At 58.9% G+C, this 25,747-nt stretch overlaps 2 protein-coding genes across 2 annotated transcripts in view; both read left to right on the top strand.

Annotated features, from left to right (window-relative positions):
• The window catches only part of ARAP1 (ArfGAP with RhoGAP domain, ankyrin repeat and PH domain 1), a 57,769-nt gene that overhangs the window by 4,961 nt on the left and 27,061 nt on the right, over positions 1-25,747 (top strand). Inside the window, exons 2-3 of the mRNA XM_056116007.1 lie at positions 12,557-12,627; positions 18,695-19,218. Of these exons, the coding sequence (XP_055971982.1) occupies positions 18,713-19,218 (506 nt within the window). The 5' untranslated portion in view covers positions 12,557-12,627; positions 18,695-18,712. The remainder of the gene's footprint in view (positions 1-12,556; positions 12,628-18,694; positions 19,219-25,747) is intronic.
• FCHSD2 (FCH and double SH3 domains 2) overlaps positions 1-25,747 on the top strand; it is a 365,756-nt gene that overhangs the window by 324,336 nt on the left and 15,673 nt on the right. The gene's annotated exons all lie outside the window — the stretch shown is intronic.

Here is a 25,747-nt window from a genome sequence, read left to right as displayed (position 1 = left end):
GCTGCGCGGGGCCTGGCACTCTAGGGCAGGAGGTGCAGGAGGTGCTCTGTGGTTCTGGTGGTTCTGTTCCAGTTTCTGTTCCAGGGACATGGCAGGGCACCCTTCTACCCACGCTTGGCTGAAAAACCGCATCTCTTCAACAGGGGCCACCTAACCCATTTGCAGGTGGGGGTTCCTCCACTTCCTCCTCTCCTCCCAACTCCTCCAAGGAACAGACTCATGGAAGCTTGGGCAGGTGGGGATGGGGGTGCAACTCCTGGACTTCCTGGAGCTCTCGTGCCTCTTCTGGAAGGGGAGAGAGTTGCATTTAGGGGTTCCTAAATGAGTAACGAACAGGCGTTTGGGGGCATGGGTGCTGGGGCCTGCAGGCAGAGGATAGAGCTGTAACGGGGTGAGCATCAGGAAAGGGAAGGCGCCTTGCCTGGGGGTGGGGGGGTGGTGGTGGTCGCCATCCCATCATGCTTTGGCCCCAGGGGGCACCGTGGCCCATATCAGGCCACGCCTTGCCTGGGCCATGCCACCCCTCTGTCCAGTTGGGGGTGGTTCCTTCTGTCAGCGGCTCCCCACCTGGGGCAGGCATCAGACCCCAGCCAGGGGCTCTGGCTCAGTGTAAGCTCATGGCACATGTAAGTGACACGGTCGCAGCAGGTGACACCCTGGCGTGCTAGACCTGGGACCTGGGACTCATCCATCGCTGGCGCTGGAGGGGGAGGGGAGGAAGGTGTCACCAGGTAGGTGTCATGGGCCCCAGGAGTGTGGTGGACAAAGTCCCTCGGAAAAAGCCCCAGAGGGGAGTGGCAGAGGAGAGGGGTAGGTGGCAGGAGGCAGGCCTGAGGCCCTTTGAGCCCCACTGGCACACGGGGGCCTCGGCACAGGAAGGGTGGGCAAGCACCAGAGGGGCTGCCTGGTAAGGGACCTGGGAGTGCTTGGCCTCAGGCCTCACCCCGGGATGTCCGGGGTGGTTTGGGCCTGCAGGGACCGTGGAGGGGGCCGCAAGCTGCACATCCCTGCGGGCCAGGGGCACCCCCCCAGCAGTGCTTTATCTGGCCTGCACAGCAGGAAGTGGCCAGGCAGGGCAAGCTCAGGACGGGAAGGACGAGGCAAACTCAACCTAGAGGGTGTGTACTGGGGGACGCGGCGTGGGGGAGGGGCGGCTGGGAGTGGGATCTCTGGCCAGAGGTTTGACGCTGGCCTCACACAGCGTCCCGCTCTCTCTCCCACCGGGCATCTGCAGGACAGGTGTCACCACGGGCGAGCAGAGGGACAGTGAGCGCTTCTGAGATAACTGTGTGCCATGGTCCGCCCTGGCGGGGTGCTGCGGAGTGGGACAGGGCAGGAGACCTGAGACCCAGGGGCGCTTTTTCCTTTGGGTCTTGGGCTGAGCGGGTTGCTCCGTGCAGTACTGTGTCTGGAACTCGGGCCTCCAGCCTCAAAGCCTGCGCCTAAATGGGGAAGGACTCATGCGGTGGGGCTGAGGGCTGCAGATCGACCTGCAGTGTGGCAACCCAGCCCCAGGGGCGGTGCCCAGGGGTATACACAGCAGCCTGGGTCTGGGGCGCCTGCAGGAGGGGGACGGGGTCTGCGTGGAGGTGGGCAGTTGTTCCTCCTTCGCCTGCAGGCGGGAGCTGCTCTGGTCCTCGGAGTGCAGGTGTGGGAGCCCAGGCAGAGGAGTTGGGTGAACCTCCCCCCTTGGCCCACCCAGCCCGCGAGGAGTGGTTTCCGAGCGCAGAGCCAGGAGTAAGCCCTGAGCACTGTCCGGTGTCCCCCACCCCCAAGAAGAAATCACCGCCAGCAGCAGCACTGGTCTGACGTGGGGGGAGGGTCTCTCAGCAAGGTCTTCGGGCCCCTGGCTGTCTCCGCACTGTCCCCTGGAAAGTGGAGGGCCTGGCCAGTTACGGGCCTGGGTTCTGGCTGTGGTGTGATGCTGGGCAAGTGAACCTCAGCTTTCCTGAGGCTATTTCTGGGGGGCAGGGGGGAGCACTGGGAGTATGGGAGGTTGGGTGGTGCCCAGCGTCTATCCCGAGCTCCAGTCCACCTGAGTGCCTACTGGCCTCGGGGGCTGTGCACCTTTGTCTGGGGGCGGGAGGGAGGGTTGGCTGAAGCCAGCCACTTGGGGGACAGCCTCGTGTCCCCCTTTCTGCAGTGGCCACAGTCAGGCCCTGGTTACCTTAGCGGGGTGAGGGCAAAGCGCCAGGTCTGTCCTGTCTAGTGGGAGGCTGAGCCCGAGAGGCCGCAGCCCCCCACCTCCGTCTCTTCCGGCCCAGTCCCCTCCTCTGGGTGCTGTACCTGCCAGGTGCCACTTACCCCCCAGAACCACCTTGGGAGAGGACAGGTTTGTGTTCCTGATCTCCTGGGTGGGCTGCCCCTCCTGGGATGCAGTGGAGCCTCAGGGTGGGGGTGCTTGAGGAGTGGGGCAGCCTCAAGCAACGTTCTCTTCCCTTCCCAGTGGGCAGGGGCGGGCAGGAATTCTGAGGTCACCGGAGCACCTGCTGCGGCCTCCTCCTTTCCTCCTGTTTTGGCTCCGTTGACTCTCGATTCTCCCCCACCCAATGGAAAGTGGGGGTTGCAGAGGATCTTCCTGGGGTTGCCCCGCGGCCCCTCTGCTGCCCACTCCTGGCCAGCCCCTTCTTGGGGAACCCCTCTCCCCCGGCAGTGTTGCATCCTGGGCGTGGGTGTCTGGGTCTGCCTGGGTGTCGGGTGCTGTGGGGAGAGTGGGGAGCCTGGGAGGGTGCTGAGCTGGGACCTGGAGTCAGGTGTGGGTGTGAAGGTAGCCTGGGTCAGGGTGGGGTTGGGCAGGGGTCCTGGCCACAGGTGGGGGACAGGCAGCGGGCAGCGGGAAGGCTCAGGGGTCTAAGCAGGCTGGGGGAGTGTGAGGAGGATGGGAAGTGGGGGTGCAGGAGGGGATGCATGTCCAGAGCTTGGTAAGGGAGGGGCACAGTTAGGGGGAAGGTTGGCATGGTCCCGAGAGGTCCATTTGGGGCTTACGTGGTAGGAGTGGGAGTTAATCTGTTATAGACTGGGACAAGGTCTAAAGTCCAGGCCATTTGACCGTGTCATTATTTGTGAGTGAAATACTTCAGACGTCACCACACGCTCCACCCTTCTCTCCCCACCTCCCATAGGAGGTGCTAGGTGAGGGTCTGGCAGGCTGGGGGGAGGGTTTGGCCAGCTGAGGTGAGGGTCTGGTGCTTTCTGGTGGTCGCAGGGACCTCAGGCCCCTCCCCCTCTAGGGCTCTGCCGCTGGCCCAGAGTCGCTGCAGGTAGTCAGGGTGGGGGCCATTGTCCAGTCCAGATGGCCCAGGAAGCCAGCAGTCTCCTTCACAGTAAATGGTTCTCTTCCTCCTGTTTATGTTGTTCAAACTGTCAGCCCTCCTTGTAGTGATGATGTTAGGGAACAAACTCAGTTCTAATAGACTTGAGAAGTCCCTTTTCCCCTAATTATTCAAGTGTTAACCCAGTATGAAAGTTTCCAGGAAGGTTTTAAAAGGTGATGGAAGGTGATAGTCTTCTAGGTGGCCGGGAGTGAGCTGGGAGTGTCTGTCCACTGTCCCTGACTTTTGTTTTTGTTTCAGCTGTGCTCCAGGGCACCTGCTGGCTTGTCGCTAGGGTGGTGGTGGTGGAGGGGGTGTCTCTCCTGGCAGTGAACTGTGCAGTGCTGGGGCTTGGTCTACGCCTCCCGCGTGCCATGCACTCAGCTCTGTATCTCTGGCCTGAGCCTTTTTTTTTTTAGGACTTTATTGTTGATAATAAAGTAATGAACGTATGTTTCGGGCACACATTCCAACACCCTTCCTGCCACCATTGTCCCCAGGTTTCCCCCACACCCCAGCCTATCCCTCTGGCAGGCATATAGCAATTTAGTTCTTATTACTTGGTCCAATAAAACTTAAAGGAATGGCAAATAGAATTATCAGAAAATAAACCAATAAAAGTCAATTCGTGGTGATGAATTGCTGTACATTTTAAACCTTTCTTACTCTAGCAGAGGACAACCACATGCGCCATTAGTGATGCCCTACTCAGTGCCACAGGATGGGCAGTTTCTCCTGTCCTTTAAGGAGCCCTTGCAACGCTTCTTGCAAAACTGGTTTCAAGGCTATGCATTCCCTAAGCCACTGCCCGCCCATGAAGCTCTGTGTACTCTGAATAATAAATGAATGATGGCATATTCATTCAAGTCGGAATGATAATCCGGCTGGAGAGGGTATTCTTGGGAAGGTGTTCCTTCTGTTGAGTTTTTGTACTGTATCCTTCTATATTCTTCTGGCTCATAGAGTCTCATTTGATAACTCTGCTGCACATTTTCCCTTTGTGTATAAGTTCCTTTTTTGATTTTGTTGTATTCAATATCCTGTCTCTGTTTTTGAATTTTATCATTTTGAGTCTAATGTGTCTTGGAGTTTTCCTGATTGCGTCTGTTTTCACTGGGACCCTTTGGGCCTCTTGGATCTCAGTGCCTGTAATCCTGAACTCTGGGAGGTTCTTATCAGTGATTTAACCTATTGTGTCTTCATCACATTTGCCCTCCTCTTCTTCAGAGACTCAAATGATTCTTATATTTTTCCTCTTGAACTCATTCCATAGTTCTCTGTTATGAAGGGAACTGGTTCATTTATGATAGGCTGGTTCATTTTTTTTTTCTGGACTATTTTGCCACTTTCTGCTACTTCCTAGTGGTTTCCTTCTTATCTGGGATCTAGGAGCTCTTTGATCCTTTTGCTCAGCTTATTATTCTGCTATTCAGAGCTTCTGTTGACTTTTCATATATCACCTACCATGCGCTGCATTTCCTTTATATCTGATCGTAGTAGTTTTTTTTTTTTTCATTCTGACTCTCACACTTTCTTGCCCTTTGCTGACTGCCTGTGCTATTGTTTCTTTGAACTCACTGAACCTCATCCTGGTACCTCTCGAGGCACTGTCTGAGGAATTACCGGTGTTGCTTATGTCTTCCGTGATACTATTTTCTTTCATTGAGCTTGGTGGGCTTTTACATGTTTCCCCCATTGGTTTCCTAGTGTTCTTGCTGTGCTGCGAATGGCAACTACAATTATCAGAGGACAAATCAGTAAAAGTCAATTTGTGATGATGAATTGCTATACAATTGCTAAGTCTTTGTAGTTACCTGCCCTGGAAGGTGCTGGGGGATTAAGCCGGAGGTTGCGCTCTGTCTTCTCTGCCCATCCTCAGCAGTGTCAGGAAGAATAATAGTGAGCAGCGTGGAATTTCTCAAGTAGATCTGTCATGTGGTTGTGTAAGTGGCCGCATGCTTCAGGAGCCCTGGTGTGGGCCCTTACTCCGGAGTAGGTCGGGTGTGGAGGCTTCGGGGATCCACCAGGAGAGAGGGGGTCTGCCTCCCATTCCAGAATAGGCCCAGTGGTAACCAGGAGGCAGGTCTCACCTGGGGTGGTGGAGCAACTAGCAAAAGCTCCCTTTATTTATTTTTTGTTATTTTAAAATGACTGTGATTTAGGGAGGCCCACACCTGTCAGGGCACAGGGCTGCTCCTGGCTCTGTGCTCAGGGCTTACTCCTGGTGGCCCTGCGGGAACATACGGGTGTGGGGATCGAACCAGGGTCAGCTGAGTGCAAGGCAAGCGTTTACCCCGATACTCTCTCTTCTTAATGATCTTGGGTCATGAATAAATTTGGTTTCAAATTCTGTTAGGGTGATGCTGAAGGGGCTGCGGCGGGGAGGTTGTTGAAATATCCTGCCTCCACCGGGGCCTGGTTGTGTGTGTGTGTGTGTGTGTGTGTGTGTGTGTGTGTGTGTGTGCTGGAGGGTGGGAGGAGCGAAACTTGGCTGTTCTCTTTGCTGAGCTGCGGCCCCATGGGGCTCCTGAAGGAAGAACCACTTTTTTCTGATTTACTCAGAGTCCCCCTCCCTGCCCTGGCCTAGGTTGGAGGTGGCTCTGTCTCCCCAGGATAGGAGCTGGTGAGTTCAGAGAGGAATGGGGGGCAAGGGTTCTGGGGCACTGGGTGGGGTGGGTGGGGGGCCGGGGGCATGGCTGGAGGCAGGGTGTGGCAGCCTTGGTATTTGGGTTAACAGGTCCAGCCTGTGGGGCTGGAGTGATGGTGCAGCAGCAGGGAGGGTGTTTGCCTGTTATGCGGCCGACCTGGGCTCCATTCCCAGCATCCCATATGGTCCCCCGAGCACTGCCAGGAGTGATTCCTGAGTGCAGAGTCAGAAGTAACCCCTGAACACTGCTGGGTGTGACCCCCCAAAAAAACAACAACAACAGCAAAACAGTTGTAGAACGCAAGGCTGGCCCAGCTCGCCCAGGTGCCTCTGTTCAGGATGGACTGTGGTCAAGAGGCCTGGCCCGGGTGGCAGAGGGGGGCACAGGAAGTGTGTGTGTCGGCAGCAGGAGAGGGAGTGAGGCCCCGGGACACACCTGGACAGCAGGGCACAGTGAGGCTCAGGGTGTGCGGGGAGCCAGGGGTGGGCCCAGACTTGCATCCTGGGGTCTGCTGGGCCTTTCTCCAGCCCTCCTACCCGCACCCAGTCCCCAAGCCTGACCCAGTGTCCACTGCCCACTGCACCTCATTGGCCTCTCCACGGAGACCCAAGGCCACCCTGTGGACAGTGGGTGCCAGGAACAGGGCTGGGGCAGAGACGTGGTGGGTCAGGGCACCCCAGCAGGCTCCCTGGGACCGTATGCAGTGGTCCTCAATGCCTGAGACACGGAAAGTGGAGTTTCTCGGCCCAGGGGTGCAGCAGCTGCCTGTTTGAAGCCCAGGGGACTGGGGGAGCCGTCTCCTGCGCAGGGCAGGGGGTGCTGCCGTTGCACCCTCCTGGCTGGGAGCCCAGCCCCCACCCAGTTCCTCATTGCTACGGGAAGTGTTTCCCAGGCCTGCGGCCTGCATTAGCCGAGTCCTGGGAGGAGCCCCGAGAGCTGCAGGGGAGCTCAGAGGCCCCGGGGACCCTCCCCACAGGTACCCCAGGGTGGGGTGGGCAGTCATTGGGGTAGCGGGGTCTCGGGACCCAGGACTCTGGGTTAGACTTGTCTGGCAGGGTGCATGGGAGATGGACCTGGGTCTCTTGGGGACAGATAGGACCCGCTGGGTGGCTGCTGGGGCTGTGTGTGTGTGTGTGTGTGTGTGTGTGTGTGTGTGTCTGTCTGTCTGTCTGTCTGTCTGTCCCGAGGCTGTATGGGGTGCATTTGTGTGTGGGGATGGTGTGGACCTGCTGGGTGGCTGCTGGGGCTCTGTGTGTGTGTGTGTGTTTGTGTGTGTGTGTGTGTGTGTGTGTGTATATGTGTTCTGAGGCTGTATGGGGTGCATTTGTGGTGTGGGGATGATGTGGTTTGCAGCCAGGCTGGACCTGCCCAAGCTGGAGGTCTGTTTCCCCTGAGGGGAGCTCTAAGGGGTTTCCTGAGGTCTGTGCACAGGGGTCCAGGACACCCAGTGGGGGATGGGGGCAGAGGGTGCCATGGGAGAACCAGCCCACCCACCCCATCCTGCTGCCACCCTCCCCTTCTTCATTCCTGCAGGGCACCAAGACGCCCCCTACCCCGGCTGGGTTCTGCAGAGACAGGGAGAGCAGAAAAGCAGGGTTGGGGGGGGGGGGATAGAGGGCCGGGGAGCTGCTGAGGGGTGTCCAGCGCCCTGGGAGGGATCCTCAGGGCCTGACCAGCCTGACTCATGCAGATCCCGTGCACTGGCACTGTGCCCGGCAGGCTCGGGCTGCACAGTGCTCCCTCCCACCCCCGCCTCTGGGGTTCCTGCTGCCCTTCCATACCCCTGCTCAGCTCCCCCTGCTCTGCCCTGGCTTCCTCACCCCGACTCTCCCGGGGGTGCGTGCAGAAGGGCACCCCCTCAGGTCCCCCACCAGCCTGCTGCACACACTGCGCCCAGGGCCAGGCCAGCTTGGACCTCACAGGAGCTGTGTGAAGCAGGGTGAGCATCCGGGGCCCGGACAGAGGCGGAACCCTGCAGGAGACGGCCCGGGGTGGCCACTTAGGAGAGGAAGTGAGGGTGTGCCTGTCCCGAGCTGAAACGTGGGGTCACCTTCCTGCCGCACAGGCAGCCGTGGACGGGTATGGCCCAAGGGACCCGCGAGGCCTGGACGGAGATGGGGTGTGGAGGTGCAGCTCCCCCCTGGGGGCTCCAGCCAGAAGGGCTCGGGTCCATTCCAGGTGACCGTTCCTTCCTCGGGACTGTGCACCCCTATCCCAGCCAGATCTTGGCCTTTACTATGGAAGGGGAGAAAATAGGCAGGGGTTCAGAATACTCCAGCTTAGGAGTTGGGCCAACCTGGGTAGTAGAGATGAATACCCCCCTACACACACACACACACACACACACACACACACACACACACACGGAGCCTTCAGGGACAGTGCTGAGCTGTAAGTCTCGGTCTCTGAGGTCACCAGGACCCCTGCCCCGGAAGCAAGCCCCGAGGACTTTCTGGAGGAGGCAGCCTGGAATTAGCATCAGAAGGTGGAAGGATGTGGTTTACTTACTCACCGTCAGCAGTTAACCTGGGGGGGCTCCCCGGTGCCACTCCTGGTGCACAAAAGTGAAACGGAGTTGTGGACGGGGCTGGCCCAGCCCGGCCCAGGCCTGGGATGGGGTGGGGGGGTGTCAGAGAGAAGCCACTTCCTCCTGTGGGTTTCTTCAACTGTGAACGACAGGGCGGGCCCAGGGCTCATGGTGGGCAGGACTTGAGGGCAGCGGGGCGGGATGACAGTGGACACTCCGGAGAGGGGCTGGAGGGGAGGAATGGGGGAGAAACTGGGGTGAGGGGGTCTGTTGGGGTAATGCCGTCTCACCTGGGTGGGGGGAGAGGGAGCCCCTCCTGTGGCAATGCTGTTGGAGAGGGTGACATTCGCCTCTGCTACCCTGAGCTGGGGGCAGCCAGGGTGCATGGGGGTCGCCGGAGGCCTGGGCAGGAGGAGGCGGGGCCTTGTCTGTGCCTGCTCTGCTTGAGGGAGGGGCGAGGGCCCTGTGGTCAGAACACGGATATGTGCGTATGTGTGTCATGCCAGCCGGAATGTAGCCTGGCGTTGGGAGCCACACCATTGGTGCTCAGGGCTCACTCCTGGCTCTGTGCTCAGGCATCACGCCTGGTGGGGCTCAGAGGCCCATCTGGGGTGCCGGGGACTGGATTGGGGTTAGCTGGGTGTAGGCAGGTACCTTAACCCCTGTCCTATCTCTTTGGCCCCAGGAATATATTTATTTTTTTAAATTTAATTTTAATTTTAATTTATTTATTTATGTTTTGGCTTTGGGGGCCACACTCAGAAGCTCAAGGAGTACTCCTAACTCTGTGCTCCAGGGGTCATTCCCTCGCAGTACTCAGGGGACCACAGGTATCAGTCCCCAGGATCAGACCCTTGGCTCCTGAATGCAAAAGCATTGAACTGTCTGTCTGACCCAAGCAATATATGTGTCTGGTTGAACCTGGGTTAACCATGTGCAAGGCAAGTGCCCTATCCACTGTACGATGTCTCCGCCCCTCCCCTCCCAATATATATATATATTTTTTTTTGCTTTTTTGGGGCTGGAGAGATAGCACAGCGGGTAGGGCGTTCGCCTTACAAGCGGCCAACATGGCCGACCTAAGTTCGATTCCTCCGCCCCTCTCGGAGAGCCCAGCAAGCTACCGAGAGTATTCGATATGCCAGACACAGTAACAACAAAGTCTCCAATGGAGACGTTGCTGGGCCCGCTCGAGTAAATCGACGATCAACGGGAGGGCCTTTACCTTTACCTTTGGGTCACACCCGGCGATGCACAGGGGTTACTCCTGGCTCTGCACTCAGGAATGACTCCCAGTGGTGCCCAGGGGACCATATGGGATGCTGGGAATCGAACCTGGGTCGGCCGCGTGCAAGGCAAACGCCCTACCAGCTGTGCTATCAATCCAGCCCCCCAATATATTTTTAAGTAAAAATTAATGCAAAGAACAGTGCATGGTAAAGCAATGCCATTTTGTTTCTTTTGTACCCACACCTGGTGGTGCTCAGGGGTTACTCGGGGACCGCTGTCAGCAGTGCTTGGAACCGCACAGGGCCGGGATGTGCTGCAGCCGGAGACGTTTCCAATGGCGCTTCAGCCCCGTGGATTCCTGCAGGCGCTGGTGTGACTCAGCTGGGCACCTCTTCCCGGCAGCCCTCCCTGACTGCCCAGCTGCTGTCTCAGCTGCCTGTGACTGGCTTTTGCTTCCAGGGGCTGGAATGGGGCTGGACCATCCCCATCCCCTCAAATGGGAGGGGCATCTCTGGGAAGAACCTGGGCCTGCCCACGGCCTGAGCAGGACCTTGGGAGAGGCCCCGAGGAGCCCGCCGTTCTCAGGGACAGAGTGGTTTCCTGTTTCCCATTTCGTCCTCTGTCAGGGCCGAGGCCCCTGCGCTGCCTGAGCTGTGTGAGTTCAGAATGGCTGCAAGACGGGAGCCCCACCATCCGGTGGAAGCACCACGTGGGCCACGAGTGGGCTCTGTAGCCTACCCTCCGTTAGAAAGAATCAGGCTAGGGGCTGACACCATCGGACAGTGCAGAGGGCACTTGCCTTGCACACGGCCAGCCCAAGTTCAGTCCCCCGCATCCCATATAGTTCCCTGAGCCCTGCCGGGAGTGATCCCTGGAATGGGGCTGGACCATCCCGATCCCCTCAAATGGGAGGGGCTTGAGCCTGAGGGGCATGAGTGCTGAGCCCTGAGCATCACCAGATGTGTCCCCAAAACCAAGGTAAAAGGTAAGGTAAAGGCCCTCCCGTTGATCGTCGATTTGCTCGAGCGGGCCCAGTAACGTCTCCATTGGAGACTTTGTTGTTACTGTGTCTGGCATATCGAATACTCTCGGTAGCTTGCCGGGCTCTCCGAGAGGGGCGGAGGAATCGAACTCGGGTCGGCCATGTTGGCCGCGTGCAAGGCGAACGCCCTACCCGCTGTGCTATTGCTCCACCCCAAAACCAAATAAAACAAAAATGAAAAGACCCAGAGGAGGGACTGAAGAGATAGTACAGCAGGTCAGGCACTTGCCTGGCACACAACAGACCAGAGCCAGTCCCCAAGCCTTGTATATGGTCTCCCAGGCCCCGCCAGGAGAGGTCCCTGAGCACAGAGCCAAGAGTAAGCCCTGAGCAGCACCAGCTATGGTCCCTGAAAAAAACTAACACCTTCCCCCACCAAAAAAAAAAATAATAATAACTAGGTGAGAGGCCGAGACAGTACCGCAGGTAGGCATGCCTTGCGCGCAGCTGACCCTGAGTGATCCCAGCACCACATATGGTCCCTTCGGCTCTGGCAGGGTCGCCCCTGGCTGTCATGCTGCGTCAAGCAGCGGCGACCACACTCAGACTGCCCTTGCCGGGCTCTGGGGTTCACGCAGACTGCTTTTCTGTGTCTCAATGCCTTTCCCTTAAAGTACCGCAGAGGAGGCTGCGAAGAGGGAGTAAGTTCGTATAAAGCGCCTGGTGGGTGGAGAGGGTCGTCTCTGTCATCTGCCCTTCTGTTTGAGCAGATCTGCTGGTTTTTTTTTTTTTTTTTTGCCAACTTCCTCTGAAGTACGAATTAAAATGCATTTCCGGGCCAGAGTGGTAGCACAAGGGCTTGAGGCACTTGCCTTGCGAGCAGCCGACCCTGGTTCCTTCCCTGGCATCTCTTACGCTCTGTCTCCCCCTGGGCACCACCGGGCACCATGTGGGGTTCCAGGGAGGGAACGGAATCCTTTCCTGAAGGACATGTTGAAAATGTTCTCCAGTGTTGACCTGTTTCGGGCGCATCCTGAGAAGCGGTGTGGCTTCTGAAGAGAACCCCTCCCTGCCTCATCAGCCACTTCGGCCCCTCCCCAACCCCCAAGCCCCCTGCCGAGCCTGCATCTGCCTCAGCCCAGGGCAGCACATGCCTCCTGTGCTCTGACCCACGTCCCTGGCAGCTGCAAACACCCCTTTTTTAGGAGAGCAGGCCACTGTGGTATCGTGCCCTATTGCAAGAGGCCTTCCTCACCCCACTGGGCCGAGTGGAGAGGGTCCCACTGAGAGGGGCCTCTGCTGTCACAGAGCTGCATTGTCCCTTCCTAGCCAACCCCACATGTGTCCACCACCATCCCGACAAGGTCCATCCCATGCATATCCTCCCCCATCCGTACACAGGTCTGTGTCACACGTGTCCGCCCCATCCCTACACAGGTCCATCCCCACACATGTCCAGCTCCCCCTGCCCTGTCCGAGGGGCAGAGAATGAGGATCCTGACCCCCCTCCTCACCTGGATGGCCCCCCTGGCATTCCGTTCTCAGTGCCCCCAACTGCTGGGAGCTGGTAGGAGGCCCCGTTGCCAGCTTCTGGGTTCCCTGGTCCCCAGTTCCTGCTCTGACTTTTCTCCCTCCTTCCCTCCCTCCCTCCCTCTCTCTGCTCCCCTTCCCTCCCCCTGGCACCTTGCTCACCATGGTCTGGTGGTCTGACCCACACTGCAGCCGGGGTCACTGTGCCCCTGGGGTAGGGGTCTGTCTCCCGTTGGCCCTTCTGTCTCAGAGAGTCTCACATTCCCCTCAGGGTCCCCCAGCGCACCCCAGGGCCTGCCTCACGGACTTTCTTCCTCTGTCCTTGCAGCTCTGCCTGGGCCATGCGGAGTCTCCGGGAGTAGCCGCCACGTGTGGGACCCTCGTCCTGGCAGCACAGCCGTGAGTACAGCGGGGACGGGCCCGCGCGGGGAAGCAGCAGGGCGGGGAGGCTGTGGACACGGAAGCTTGAGGCCCCATTTTCCACTTGAAGATGGAGGCTGCGGAGCCAGGGCCAGGGCGCTTTGCCATCCTGTGCACAGTGGACCGGGGTTCAGTTCCAGCACCCTGTATGGTCCCCCGAGCACAGAGCCAGGAGTAGCCCCTGAGCATCGCCGGCTGTGGCAGGAGCAGGAGCCTCTACTGTATTTCTGATGGTTTGCATCTTTTTTGGGTCCTTCAGTACCCTGAATTTTTTTTTTCACTTGGCTTAAAATGAATGTGAAAGGGGGTTGGAGAGATAGTACAGTGGATAGGGAGCTTGCCTTGCACATGGCCGACCAGAGTTTGATCCTCGGCATCTCATATGGACCAGGGTTTGGTCCTCGGCATCCCATATGGTCCCTCGAGCTCACCAGGAGTGATCCCAGAGTGCAGAGCCAGGAGTAACCCCTGAGCACCGCCAGGTGTCCCAAGAAACAAAACAGAAAAGCAAAGGTGATAGGGGCAGAACCTTGGTGCAGTGGGCAGGGCCGGGTGCTGACTGTGGAGGGTGGCAGGAAGAGCAAGGGCAGGAGAGTCTCCGTGCTCCCCAGAGAGACACCCACAGGGGTCCGGGAACCTCCCTGGTCACCCCATGTCTGTCAGGTGGGAAGTGGTTCCTCAGTCTAGTTTGCATCCAAATTCATTTCTTCTTATGGAGGTTAAGTTCCTTCCCATTTGTCCAAGACTCAGTTGATACTTGGCTGGAGGGATAGCACAGCGGTAGGGCGTTTTCCTTGCACACGGCCAACATGGCCGACCCGAGCTCGATTCCTCCGCCCCTCTCGGAGAGCCCGGCAAGCTACCGAGAGTATCTCGACCACATGGCAAAGCCTGGCAAGCTCCCCGTGACGTATTCGATATGCCAGACACAGTAACAACAAGTCTCATGGTAGAGACGTTACTGGGCCCGCTCGAGCAAATCGATGATCAACGGGAGGGCCTTTTACTTTTTTTTTTTAATTTTTTTTACGAGCCTCTCTCTCTCTCTCTCTCTCTCTCTCTCTCTCTCTCTCTCTCTCTCTCTCTCTCTCTTTCTCTCATATATGTGGATATGGATATGGGTACGGGTATAAATGTGTGTATACATATGTATATCAGGGAGAGGACACCACACTCAGAGGTGCTCTGTGGGTACTCCAGACTCGGTCCTTGGGGTCACTCCTAGCAGTATTGGGGCACTTTGTAGTACCTATCCTAGTACCTGCTCCAGACCCTCTCAGCCTCTTGGTTCATATTCTTTGGCCATCTTTTTTTTCTGTAAGTTAATTGATCTAGTTCTTATTTCTAGGTGTTTTCTGAGTTTTAAGAACACTCTGGGGACCAGAGCAATAGTACAGCGGGTAGACTGTTGCCTTGCACGCAGCCGACCCGGGTTTGATCTCTGGCATCCCATATGGTCCCCTGAGCACGGCCAGGAGTGATTCCTGAGTGCAGAGTCAGGAGTAACTCCTGTGCATCACCGGGTGTGACCCAAAAAGTCAAAAAAAAAAAAAAAAAAAAGAAAAAAAAGAACACTCTGTGCTCTGGATCTGAGTGTGTGGTTTCCTCTTGCCTTTTGATGGTTTCTTTTTTTTCATCCTGCAGGAATGTTTGACTAATTGGTGGATTTGACCTGACCCCCTCTCTGGCTCTCTGGGGCTGCTCTTTGCCTAGTGCTGGATGGGGTGGGGATGGAGTCAGGGCTCCTGGCCATGCCCTCGAGCCCTCTCCCTGGTTGAATATTTCACTGATAATTCTCTGGGTTGCCAGAGGTTTAGGGAATAATTTTTTTTCTTTTTGGGTCACACCCGACGATGCTCAGGGGTTACTCTTGGCTCTGCACTCAGGAATTACTCCTGGCAATGCTCAGAGAACTATATGGGATGCTGGGAATTGGACTCAGGTCGTCAGCTTGCAAAGCAAACACCCTAGCCTCTGTGCTATCGCTATAGCCCCAGGAATGATTTTTAAAATCCTTTTGTGATTTTATTTTTTGCAATGAAACTTTGCTTCATCTATAGTTTATCCTGCTGTCAGCGAGCGGCAGGTGGAGCCCAGTTCCCAGTTCCCGCGGTTCTAGGTTGTGCCCAGCCTCCGAGCAGTTCAATAATCTGTCTTTTACCTTACACATGGCTGAGCTGGGTTTCATCCCGGCACCCCGTATACGGTACCCCCAAGCACCACCTGGGGTGACCCCAGGGTACAGAACCAGGAGTAACCCCTGAGCATCACTGGGTGTGGCCCACCACCCTCACCCCCTTCAAAAAATATCTCTTTCTGGGGCTGGAGTGATAGCACAGCGGGTAGGGCGTTTGCCTTGCACGCAGCCGACCCGGGTTCGATTCCCAGCATCCCATATGGTCCTCTGAGCACCGCCAGGAGTAACTCCTGAGTGCAAAGCCAGGAGTAACCCCTGAGCATCGCTGGTGTGACCCAAAAAGAAAAAAAAAAACTCTTTCCCTCAGTAGATCCAGACACTCCTATTATCATCACTGAATTAATGGTATTGGGGTTGTTTGTTATGTTTTGGATTTGGGGCCACACCTGGTTGTGCTCAGAGCTTACTCCTGGGTAAGGGATCAGGGATCACTCCTGGTAGGGCTTGGGGGACCATGTGGGGTGCTGAGAATCGAACCCAGGACAGCCGCGCACAAGGCAAGTGCCTCCCTGCTGCACTATGTATCGCTCGGGCCCGAGTTCATGGTTGTGATGTATGGACGGCGAATCTCGCTTTGTGTTTTCCTTCAGTGTAGGCCGGGGGGTCCTGGCCTCACGCATAGAAGGCTGATTCTCACGCTGTACCCATTCTCTCCCCCACCCTCGTCCTTCCCCACCCCTGCATTCAGAATTTTCTTGTTTCTTTCTCTGTTTTTTGGTTTTTTTTTTTCACATGAATTTTCTCATAGTTTATCTAGATCCCGGGCTGGAGCAATAGCACAGCAAAAAAGGGCCTTTGCCTTGCGCGCAGCCGGCCCCACCTAGCTGGGTTCGATTCCTCCACCCCTCTCGGAGAGCCCGGCAAGCTACCGAGAGTATCTCGCCTGTGCGGCAAAGCCTGGCAAGCTCCCCATGAAGTATTCGATATGCCAAACACAGTAACAACAAGTCTCACAAAAGAGATGTTACTGGGCCCGCTCGAGCAACTCTATGAACAACGGGAGGACAGCGCTATCTAGATCCCAAAACTCACATGTGCGCTTAGCAGGATCAAGCACACTTAGAAATTCACTGAGAATTCAGAGTCCTCTGGGATGCTGTGACCACCCCCTCCACAGAACCTTTCCCAGCGCCTTCTTCCCTCACCCACAGCCCTCACATTGCCCCATAGGCCTCTCGGACTTCACTTAAGATGATCATTTGTTTTTTGTTTTTTTCTGGAGGGGTGGTTGTTTTGGTTTGATTTGGGGGCTGCACCTTTCAGTGCCCGGGCTTACTCCTGGCTCTGTGCTCAGAGATCAGTCTGTGTTCAGGGTCTCAGGGGCCCATCTGTGGGGCCTGGGATAGAACCCGGGCTGTCCACATGCAAGACAAGAAGAGCCTTGACCCCTGTACTATCTCTCTGGCCCAACTGCTGTTCACTGGTTTGTAAATTTGGGGGATGCTGTTATAAGTGGGGTCTTTTATCCTGGTTTCTTCATTCTTATACGAATCAGTTTCTATTATGTTCATTTTGAGCCCAACTGTCGCACTGTCTGTAGCACTGTCCTCTCATTGTTCATCGATTTGCTCGCGCGGGCACCAGTAACGTCTCCATTGTGAGACTTGTTACGGTTTTTGGCATATCGAATGTGCCACGGGGAGCTTGCCAGGCTCTGTCCTACGGGCAGGGTTCTCTCAGTAGCTTGTTGGGCTCTTGTCGGGCTCTTGTTGGGATCTCCTAGAGGGACCGAGGAATTGAACCGGGTCGGCCGCGTGCAAGGCAAACACCCACCCGCTGTGCTGTTGCTCCAGCCCTTTGAGCCCAGCTATCGTACTGAATTCTTTGATTGTAATCAATTCTCAATTGAACTTCCTGGGCTTTCCTCCTCTGAGCTCCTAGTACTGGTTACCAGCGGCTTATTTCTCTCCCCACTTCCTTCTGAGGGAAAGGCCACACCTGGTGGTGGCCAGTCTACTCCCAGCACGGTGTGTGTGTGTGTGTGTGTGTGTGTGTGTGTGTGTGTGTGTGTATGATTGCTCCAACAGTCTCGGAGACCGAATCCAGGCTCCCCACAAGCGAGGCATGTCTAGGCCCATTGAGCTGTTTTTCTGACCCTGCTTCCTGCCCAGTGTTTATACGGTTTATTTTTGTCTAGAACGTTCAGGGTAATATGATTAATACAAATAATAATAAAATGGAATTCCTTTTCTCATTCCTGGCTTTATGGAGGACTTCCTATTGAGCTGGGTGTTGGCGTTTGGCATACGGCAGTGTCAACCTATTTCTCCTTCAGCAAGACTTTTGTTCTTCAAGTAGACCGACGGTTGAGTCTGATCATTTTGTTTTGGGACACACCGACTCTGCTCAGAGCTTTCTCAGGGATCACTCCCAGCGGGCTGCAGGGACCACTTGGGGTCTCGGGGATTGACCCCTGGCCGAGCACATACAAGACAAGCGCCTTACCCACTGTGCTATCTCTCCGGCCCTTTGAGTTCAGTCGTATGTCCTGTATTTGGTATCTGGTGAGGTTCAGATGCCTCTTGAACAGATAATCAGCTTCTCTTTGCTTCCTTTTGGGGGTACATAGTTTCCCACGTGGTGCCCAGGGGATCCCAGGGGCCGCTCCCGACAATCCTTGGCCATCCAGGCCAGTGGCCCAGTGTGCGGGCTGAGGACACAGTGCTACTCTGGCCCTCCAGCATGGGGTCCCCCGGGCCACTGCAGTGGTGTTTGGGGGCCTCCAGGGCCGTCCCCGGTGGTGCAGCCCATGTGGACTATTCAGTTTTTAATTAAAAGGCTTCATTTTAGCACTGGGTTTTATGTCACTGTTCCTGGCAGTGCTTCTTGTGCGAAGCACCCCTGCACCCCCCACCAGTGTTCACCTCCCCTGACCGTGTGCCGGTGCCCCCACGCCCACCCCATCCCTTCCTACTCATGGCCAGCAATGTTTCTGTTGCCTTTGGGCATTTGTGGGTTTTTTTTTCCCAGCTATGTTTCTTTATATCCTGCATATGAGAAATTACCCTGTGCCTCTCCTTCTCCTTTTGCCTGACTGCGCTCGGCCTGATACTCTCCAGATCTGCCCATGTAGCAGCAGATTGCCTGATCTCATTTTTTTTCTTAGAGCCGAGTAGTATTCCGTCGTGTATATGTCGCATCATTTATTTGTTTATTTGGCAGAGGCTGGTTTGGGCCACACCTGGCGGTTGCGTTGCGCAGGGCTTCCTCTTTGCTCTGAGCTCAGGGATCACTCCTGGCAGGGCTGGGGTTGCTGGGGATCGAACCCAGGCCAGCTGTGTGCCAGGCAAGTGAGTGCCCTGCCTGCTAGCTTATCACTGCAGTCCTACATCTTTTCTTGACTCGTATCAGGCCAGGAGCTTTTGAGCATACGCCTGGGGCCTGAGTGGCCGGTGCCCAGTGCCTGCCAGACTGTCCAGGAACCTAGGCCAAGTTGGGGGTAGGAGGAGGGTACGGGGGGGTGGGTTACTTTCCCACCCTGTGTGCCCGCCCGTCTCCCTCCTTGGTGGGGGCGGAGGAGGTCTCAGTCTCATGATGCAGGGGCGACTCCTGCTTCCCCAGGGCTGGAGGAGAGGGTGACGCTCACAGGCCTCGGTCCCACTCGTACTAGCCAACACCGGGGCCCTGACCCTCAACTCAAGCTGGGTCTTCTCTTGGCTGGACTTGCCGAGGCCAGTCGCAGGCCTGTGTGCTGGACAAGACGCGGGGTCCACACGTCGTGGAGGGGGGCTGGGGGTGACAGGTTTCGGCAGGCGTTTGTATTCAGGGATGTGGGCTGGAGCCCTGCAGAGGGAGCAGGCCGCGGTGCCCCTGACCACACCCCTGACCGAGCCCCTCCATGCCCCGCAGGTCTGGCCGGAGGGCAGCATGGCAGAGGCGGCGGACGCAGTGCTCTCCGTGGCCGAGTGGCTGCGGGCGCTGCACCTGGAGCAGTACACGGGGCTCTTCGAGCAGCACGGCCTGGTGTGGGCCGCCGAGTGCCAGGGGCTCAGCGACGCCCGCCTGCTGGACATGGGCCTGCAGCTGCCCGGCCACCGCCGCCGCATCCTGGCGGGCCTGCACCGGGCCCACGCACCCCGCGCGCCCGCCCCGTGCCCCGCGCCTCGCCCCGTGCCCATGAAGCGGCACATCTTCCGCTCGCCGCCCGCAGCATCCTCTCCGCCTGAGCCGGCGCCCCCCGCCAGTGAGGGGCCGCCCACCGCGCCCCCCATCCCGCCCCGGAGGAGCTGCGTGCCCCCCAGCCTCTTCTCGGCCCCAGCCCCCACCGCCGCTCCGGCCCCTGCGCTGCCCCCGCTGCCCGCCAAGAGACATCAGACGGAGCCCAGCGTCCCGCCCGTGCCCCCTCGCACCGGGCCCCCCTGCCTACTAGTGAGGTGAGTGGGGGCTGGGCAGAGGTGGGGGTGCAGGATGCAGCCTTTGAAAGGGCAGCTGGGTCGGGGCGGGTCAGGAGCATCCTGAGCAGGCTGGGGACTGGGAAGCTCCTTCTGGGGGCACCCTGAGCCGACACTGGGTGCTGCAATGGACCAGTCCTGTACACTCCTCAGCCTCATCCGGCGGGGCCCAGGGCTGCTCCCCGTGCTCCTCTGCGCTCCCCTTTGCCTCCTGGTTCTCCATTTCCTTGAGTTTCTCCCGCCCTTGTGCCCGCCCTGCTTGAACCTCACACAGGCCCTGCTGCCTGCCCTTGGCTGGGACGCCTGCCCGGTGGCGGCTGATTCAGGGTCCTCCCTTGAGGGTTAGGGTTCTCGGCCCCATCATCTGGGCACGGCTTCCTGGAGGAAGGGGCCCTGCAGAGAGCTCACCTGGTCCCTGTTTGTTTTAGCGGGGGACGAAGGTTGGGGTCACACCTAGTGGTACTTGGGGGTTCCTCCTGGCTCTGTGCTCAGGAATCATCCAGAGGTCCATCTGGGGAGGGTGGCGGATTGAACCCGGTTGGCCGCGTGCAAGGCTGGTCCCTTCCTCCTTGTGCCATCACTCCCCGGCCCCGTTGGATGATTTACATGGCAGGGACCAGGCCTTTGTTGCTCCCAGCAGCAAGCCTGGGGGAACAGAGCTCCTGTGTCCTGTTTCCAAACAGAATCTAAGGCTCAGAAGGGAGGGCCACCCTGCCCACGCTTTCCTCAGTGCCTGCTCAGGGAGCCCTGAGACAGGGTGTGTGAGGGGCCCCCACGCGGAAGGGCATGGGACAGGGCTGCCGGAAGGCCAAGCAGAGTTGTGATTGGTAGAAGCACCAAAAGATGTTCCTGGGTTCGCACAACCAGGAACCCCACAGGAGGACTCCCCAGGAGCCAAGAACCGGGCTCCCAGCCCAGATCCGTTTCCTGGTAGCACTTCGCCCTCTAGTGGCCACTGTCCCGCATGCAGGAGGGAGAGCCAGGGAGCCAGAGAGTGAGTGTGAGAGGTGTCCTCTCTGTGTCTGTATGTGTGTTTTGCGTGTCTTATATTTCTGTGTGTCTGTGTGTGAGAGTGTGTGTGTGTTTCTGTGTGCCTGTGTGGCTGTATATGTGTCTTAGAGTCTGTGTGTTATGTGTGTCTGTGTGTCTTTTTGTATCTCTGTTGTGTGTCTATGTGTCTTATGTGTTGTGAGTCTGTATATGTGTCTGTATGTATGTGTGTGTTTCTGTGTGTTGATTGTGAGAATGATTGTGTGCGTGCATATGTGTATCCTCTATATGTCTGTATTGTGTTCTCTGTGTCTGTGTGTGTGTCCTCTGTGTGTCTGCATTGTGTCTGTGTGTTTGTGTGTCAGCGTGTGTGTCAGTCTGTGCTGTTGGGCCACGCCCGCAGTGCTGGGCCTAGTCTGGTGGTAATGCTTGGGGGTTGCTCCTTGCCCTGGGACCCTGCCGTGCTGGCGCTGGACCCCACACCTCTGGCACCAAGGTCCTTTGAGCGTCTTCCAGCTGCCCTGCTGTGGCCCCAGCACCTTTGAATCTGGTGATGGGACCGTGCTGGGGTGTCCAGGGGTGCTCAGGACCCTCCGAGCCCCTTAGTCCAGCGAGCCCTCTGTGCCCGCCAGTGGCCCGGCTCTGCTAGCTGCAGGTGCCTGGGCCGTAGTTACCTGGACCCTTTCCCTGTCCCGGCCAATCCCTGCTCCTCCTGGAGGCGCATCACTTGTTGCCGGGCAGACCTCGCTCCCTTCCTGGAGTCCTTTCCCAGCCTCCCGGGGGCCTCCTGGTGGCTGGGGGCGGGTGCAGCCAGGGCTTCCTGGGCGTCCCCACCGTGAGGCAGGCCCCACTGTGGCCATTGTCCCATTCCCGCCAGGGTGGGGGGCAGCCTGGGGGCGGGGAGGAAGTGAGCCCCAGGGGATTCTGGGTGACTTTTCTGTTTCTCAGGCCCTGTTTTCAGGAAGTGTGTGTCTTGGCCACGGCTGCAGGGGGTGGGGAGCAGAGAGCAGGAAGCTGGGGGAGAGCGAGCTGGACGCGGTCACTCAGGCTCCCTGGCTTGCTGGCTCTGGGCAGAGCCACGGTGACACTGGGAGGCCCACACCCAGACACCTGCCTCCAAGCCCGTAGAGACCCAGGGTCCTGGCCGGGCAGAGCCCTCCCTGCCCCCCACTCCCCGGAGCCCGCAGGAGCCACCAGCTGGCCCCAGCACCCGCTGCCGCCTGCCGGAGCCGCCGGCACCTGAGGGTGAGCTGGGGCCGGGGCTGGGGGGCGCCGCTGGGGCCGAGGAGGGCAGGGTCCTGCCTGGAGGTGGCCCCCAGCCCGGGCTGGGCTTCCTCCGCTGCTGATCGTGGCGCCAGCCGCTCTCTGCACTCAGAAGTTTCTCTCCTTTCACTTTCCCCCTTTCCTGTGTTTCTCCTGCTCCTTCCTTTTCCCTTGCTCCGGGCTGCCTGGTCTCCATTTCCCCATCCTGGGCCTTTCTTGGACCCGATGCTGTGGCCGGTCCCTCCTGTGCCCTGCATGTCATTCGGCACTTCTGGGGTGCCCCGCTGAGGGATTCCTCGGGAGATGCAGAGAGCGCAACTCTGCCACTTTGCAGGGGGATGGGGATGTGTCCTGTCAGGGCGGTCCCTGCCCAAAGCTCTGCTGGGGAGAGCTGCGGGGGGTGGGGGGGTGGGGGGTGTCTCGCCCTCCTCCCCAGGCTGCTGCTCGGGTTCCTGGGGGCCTGTGTTGCCGGCCGCCCCTGCCCGCGGCTGCTGCGGCTCTCAAGTAAACGCAGAAGCCGGCCAGCCACCTGCAGCCCAGGGCTCGCAGGTGCTCCCCCAGCACGGCTCACCTTCCCAGGGCCCAGCGCACACCGTCCTCTCTGCCCTCCTCAGGGCCAGGCCAGGGCCGGGCACTCGAAATGGGGCATACTCGGCAGAGCCCTGCACGCCCCCGGGCTGGCCTCCCTCCCGCCGCAGCCCTCGGCAGCCAGCAAAGCCAGGCCCAGAGCTGTGCCAGGAAATGAGGCCGTGGCTTTCTCCTGCCCACCACCGCCTGTCGGCTTGTGGGGAAGCTCGAGGGGCCATGAAAGCCCAGCAGGCCGCCAAGCCCCGAGCCCAGGGACCCCCGGAGGATGCCGAGGAAGAGGAGGAGGCGTGTCCTGCCGACTGGGGATGGCCAGTCCGGTCTGCTGTCGGGGTTAAGTGGAAGAGGCCCTCAGGGCAGAGAGCGCACACCGAGAATGTTTAGCAAGTGGAAGGTCCTGTTTGGGGGACCAGTGACAAGGGGCAGGGGCGGTGCCTCACGCCCGGGGGTGCCCTGGGCTTAATGCCTGTGCCACGCGGCTCCCCCAGCACCATCCGGTGTAGGTGGCCCTGGTGACCCCCGGCCCAAACCAGACAGAAAGCACAGAGGCAGGAGAGACGCTGAGAGCAGGGGGAAGCCCTGATGGGAGGCTGCCGGGGGAATGGGGCGCATCAATGGGTGCCCCCGTGGTCAGCCCGGTGGTCCGCCCACGCCCCCTGCAGCACCCTCTCTGTGCTTGCCTTGCAGGGGCCACTAAAATGGGGTTGCCTTGTGGGGGCCTCAGATGGGGTGCTCTGTGGCCTCACAGCCCGTGCAGAAGTGGGAGTTGGAGCTTAGGGTCCCCCCCCCCCCCCAACGAGGTGAGTGGTGCCAGGCTGGGCTCCTGGCACTGAGTCCTGGGCGGCAATGAGAGCAGAGAGGGGACCCTGGGGGCTGATGTCGGGTCTCATGATGGAGAGGAAGGGCCAGCCAGGGCAGCCACAGAGGAAGCTTGGGGCCAGGCCGCGACGTGGGCCCCGTGGATCGATCAGAACACAAATGCGGAAGTGGACAACCAGGAGAATGACCTGGGAAGGGCCCAAAGGGGACCATCCGTCCAGATCACTGTGTGCCCTTCCTGCTCTCGTGGCCCTGGGCCTGGGCAGCGTCCCCTCTGGGCCTGTGTGATGCCCTTGGGAATGGTCCTGGCTCCAGGCTGGGTGCCCCCCCCCACCGACATCGCTTTGTCAAGCAGATGTTGGTGACAACAGCTGTTCTGAGTGGAAGTGAGGAAGCAGGGGGAGTCCCAGGGAGGCCCCAGCCCAACCTGAGCCAGAGGGGGTAGATACCACAGCCAAGGGAGAATATGTGGTTTAAATCTGAGGTTCCCTAATCTCCTTGGCCAACCACCACTCTGCCCCCCTCCACCCCCCCCCCCCCCCCCCAGCTAACTACCTTCCTCAAGCAAACTAACAGAGCGCCTCCGGTTGCCTGCTGCTGCCCCGGCTGGGTCCAGCACTGGGCAGAGGGCCATTGCCCACTTTGCAGAACACTGATTTGAGCTTTCCGAGGAGGAACAGGACTTGGCGAGGGAAGGGCATGATGGGGAGAAGGAACAGCATCAGCAAAACCTTTGGGGATGCAGCTTATATTCGAGGGTGGCTTGGAGTTCAGGCCCCCCTCGGCAGCCCTCCCATCTCTAGAGTGGGGCCGGGTCGGGGGGTGTTTGGGTCGTTACTGTTGGTACTGGGCTGTCCAGTGCCGTGCGTGGGGACTGTGGGGCGCTGTGCTGGCACAGCCGTGGACGGTCCCTTTCAGCATGCATCATGCTCGGGCTTTAGGGGACATGAGGGGCCCGGCCCACTCTCCCCCTGCGCACACCCCCCTCGGCTCCCACAGAAGGCAGCCAGGTGTGTTGGCCCCGAGCCAGGGAAGTGACTCTTACTAGACGGGTGGCCCCGGCCCTGACTTGCTCAGACCTGCTGCGGGGCCATGGAGGGGACAGCAGAGGGGCTCCCATGTCACGTGGAGAGATTAAAAAAAAAAAAGGGCTCCCAGAAGAACCCGAGAGCCAGGCTGGGGCAAGAGGGCGCCTGTCAGCGTGTCACCGGGACTGAGGTGGAGGTGGCCTTCAGGTGGCTGAGCTGCCCCGGAGGGAGGGGACAGTCATGAGGAGAGGGGCAGGGGGAGCTAGGAGGAGGAGGAGCTGTTGGGGGGACAGGAGGAAGGTGAGGAGGAAAGAAGTGGAATGGGAGGAGGATCGAGAAGGGCAACAGGAGGGAGAGGAAGAGGAGGAGCAGAGGGATGGGGGGAGAAGGGGAGGGGGAGGATGGGAAGGGGAGGAGGGGGAGGATGGGGAGGAAGGGGAACGGGAGGAGGAGGAGCAGCAGGAGGAGCAGGAGATAAAAGGTGAGGAGGGGGACTGGGAGGAAGAAGAGGAGGGACACCAGGACTGGGAGGAAGATGAGCAGGAGGACGAGGGGTGTGGCGGCGGGGGTGGGGAGCAGAAGAGGAGTGTAGCAGAGGCCTGGAGGCCAGGCCACTGGTCAGTGCCCAGGCAGGCCCAGGTCCGGTCAGAGGCAGGGGGAGGCCCCCAGCTGGCAGGGCAGAGGGGCCGGGCTGGGGCCTCTGGGCACTCCCTTCTTCCTGGGGTTTTCCCATACCCTGGGCCTCAGTGCCACTTCTCCTTTCCTGTCTGGCCCTGACTCAGCAGAGCCCCACAACTGCCCTGTGGCTGGCAGATGGGGTCAGCCAGGAGGCTTCCTGGAGGCAGTGTCGGGGGTCAGCCTGCCATCCATAAGGCACCCTTTGCTTCTACTTTCTCGGTATGTGGAGTCTTTTCGGCGAAGGCTACACCAGTCTCCTCCCTGCTGGGGGCACGGGGGCCGAGCCGGTGCCCTCCTGAGTGAAGGTCAGGCCCCCAGCAGCCAAGACAGCCCCACTGGCCCCTGCTGCCAGCCGAGGTGGGGGGCGGGGGACCGGGACTGCCTGACTTCAGACCCCTGGGACCAAGGACACAGCACCTCTCTGAACCTGTTTTCTCGGCAGTAAGATTCCTGGGGACCCTTGCAAGGAGCCTGGGTGTGTGTGTGGGGGGGGTGTAGCTTGTGGCGAGTGCTCGGAGCACATGGGGAGCCCAAACAGAGCTCCTTACTCAGTCTCTTTGTTCATGTATTCCCTCCCCACCCACCTCATCACGGCTCCCTCCCTGCCAAGTAGTCGGGGTCACAGCGGGGTGGGGGGGGAGGCAGGGGTGGCACTTGTCTCGGGGATCCCACAGGACTGGGTGGCCCCAGGATGGGCGGGAAAGACGTCATGGAGGAGGGGTTGGGAGACTGGCACTGTGCCAGCCTGGGGGTGAGGAGGAGTGGGGGCAGCATGTTGCCCCCCCTCCCCTCTGCACTGGTCCCTGGCTGGAGTAGAGTAGAGCAGGGAGGGCGTTTGCCATGCACGTGACCAATCCGGGTTCGATTCTCAGCATCCCATATGGTCCCCTGAGCACTTCCAGAAGTAATTCCTGAGTTCAGAGCCAAGAGTAGCCCCTATGTATCACCAGATATGACCCAAAAAGCCAAAAAAAAAAATTCTCCCTGATAGGCACTCATCTTGTATGCAGCTGACCATGGTTTGATCCCTGGCTCTGCATATCGTCCCCCTGAACATTGCCAGGAATGACCCCTGAGAGTAGAGCCAGTGACCTGTGGGCACTGCCAGATGTGGTCTGACTAACCCCCCTCCAAATTATCCTGGTCTG

This window comes from Sorex fumeus, unplaced genomic scaffold (assembly GCF_029834395.1).
Source record: "Sorex fumeus unplaced genomic scaffold, SorFum_2.1 ptg000030l, whole genome shotgun sequence".
Classification (NCBI taxonomy): Eukaryota; Metazoa; Chordata; class Mammalia; order Eulipotyphla; family Soricidae; genus Sorex; species Sorex fumeus.
This window is presented reverse-complemented; position numbering and strand designations above follow the sequence as displayed.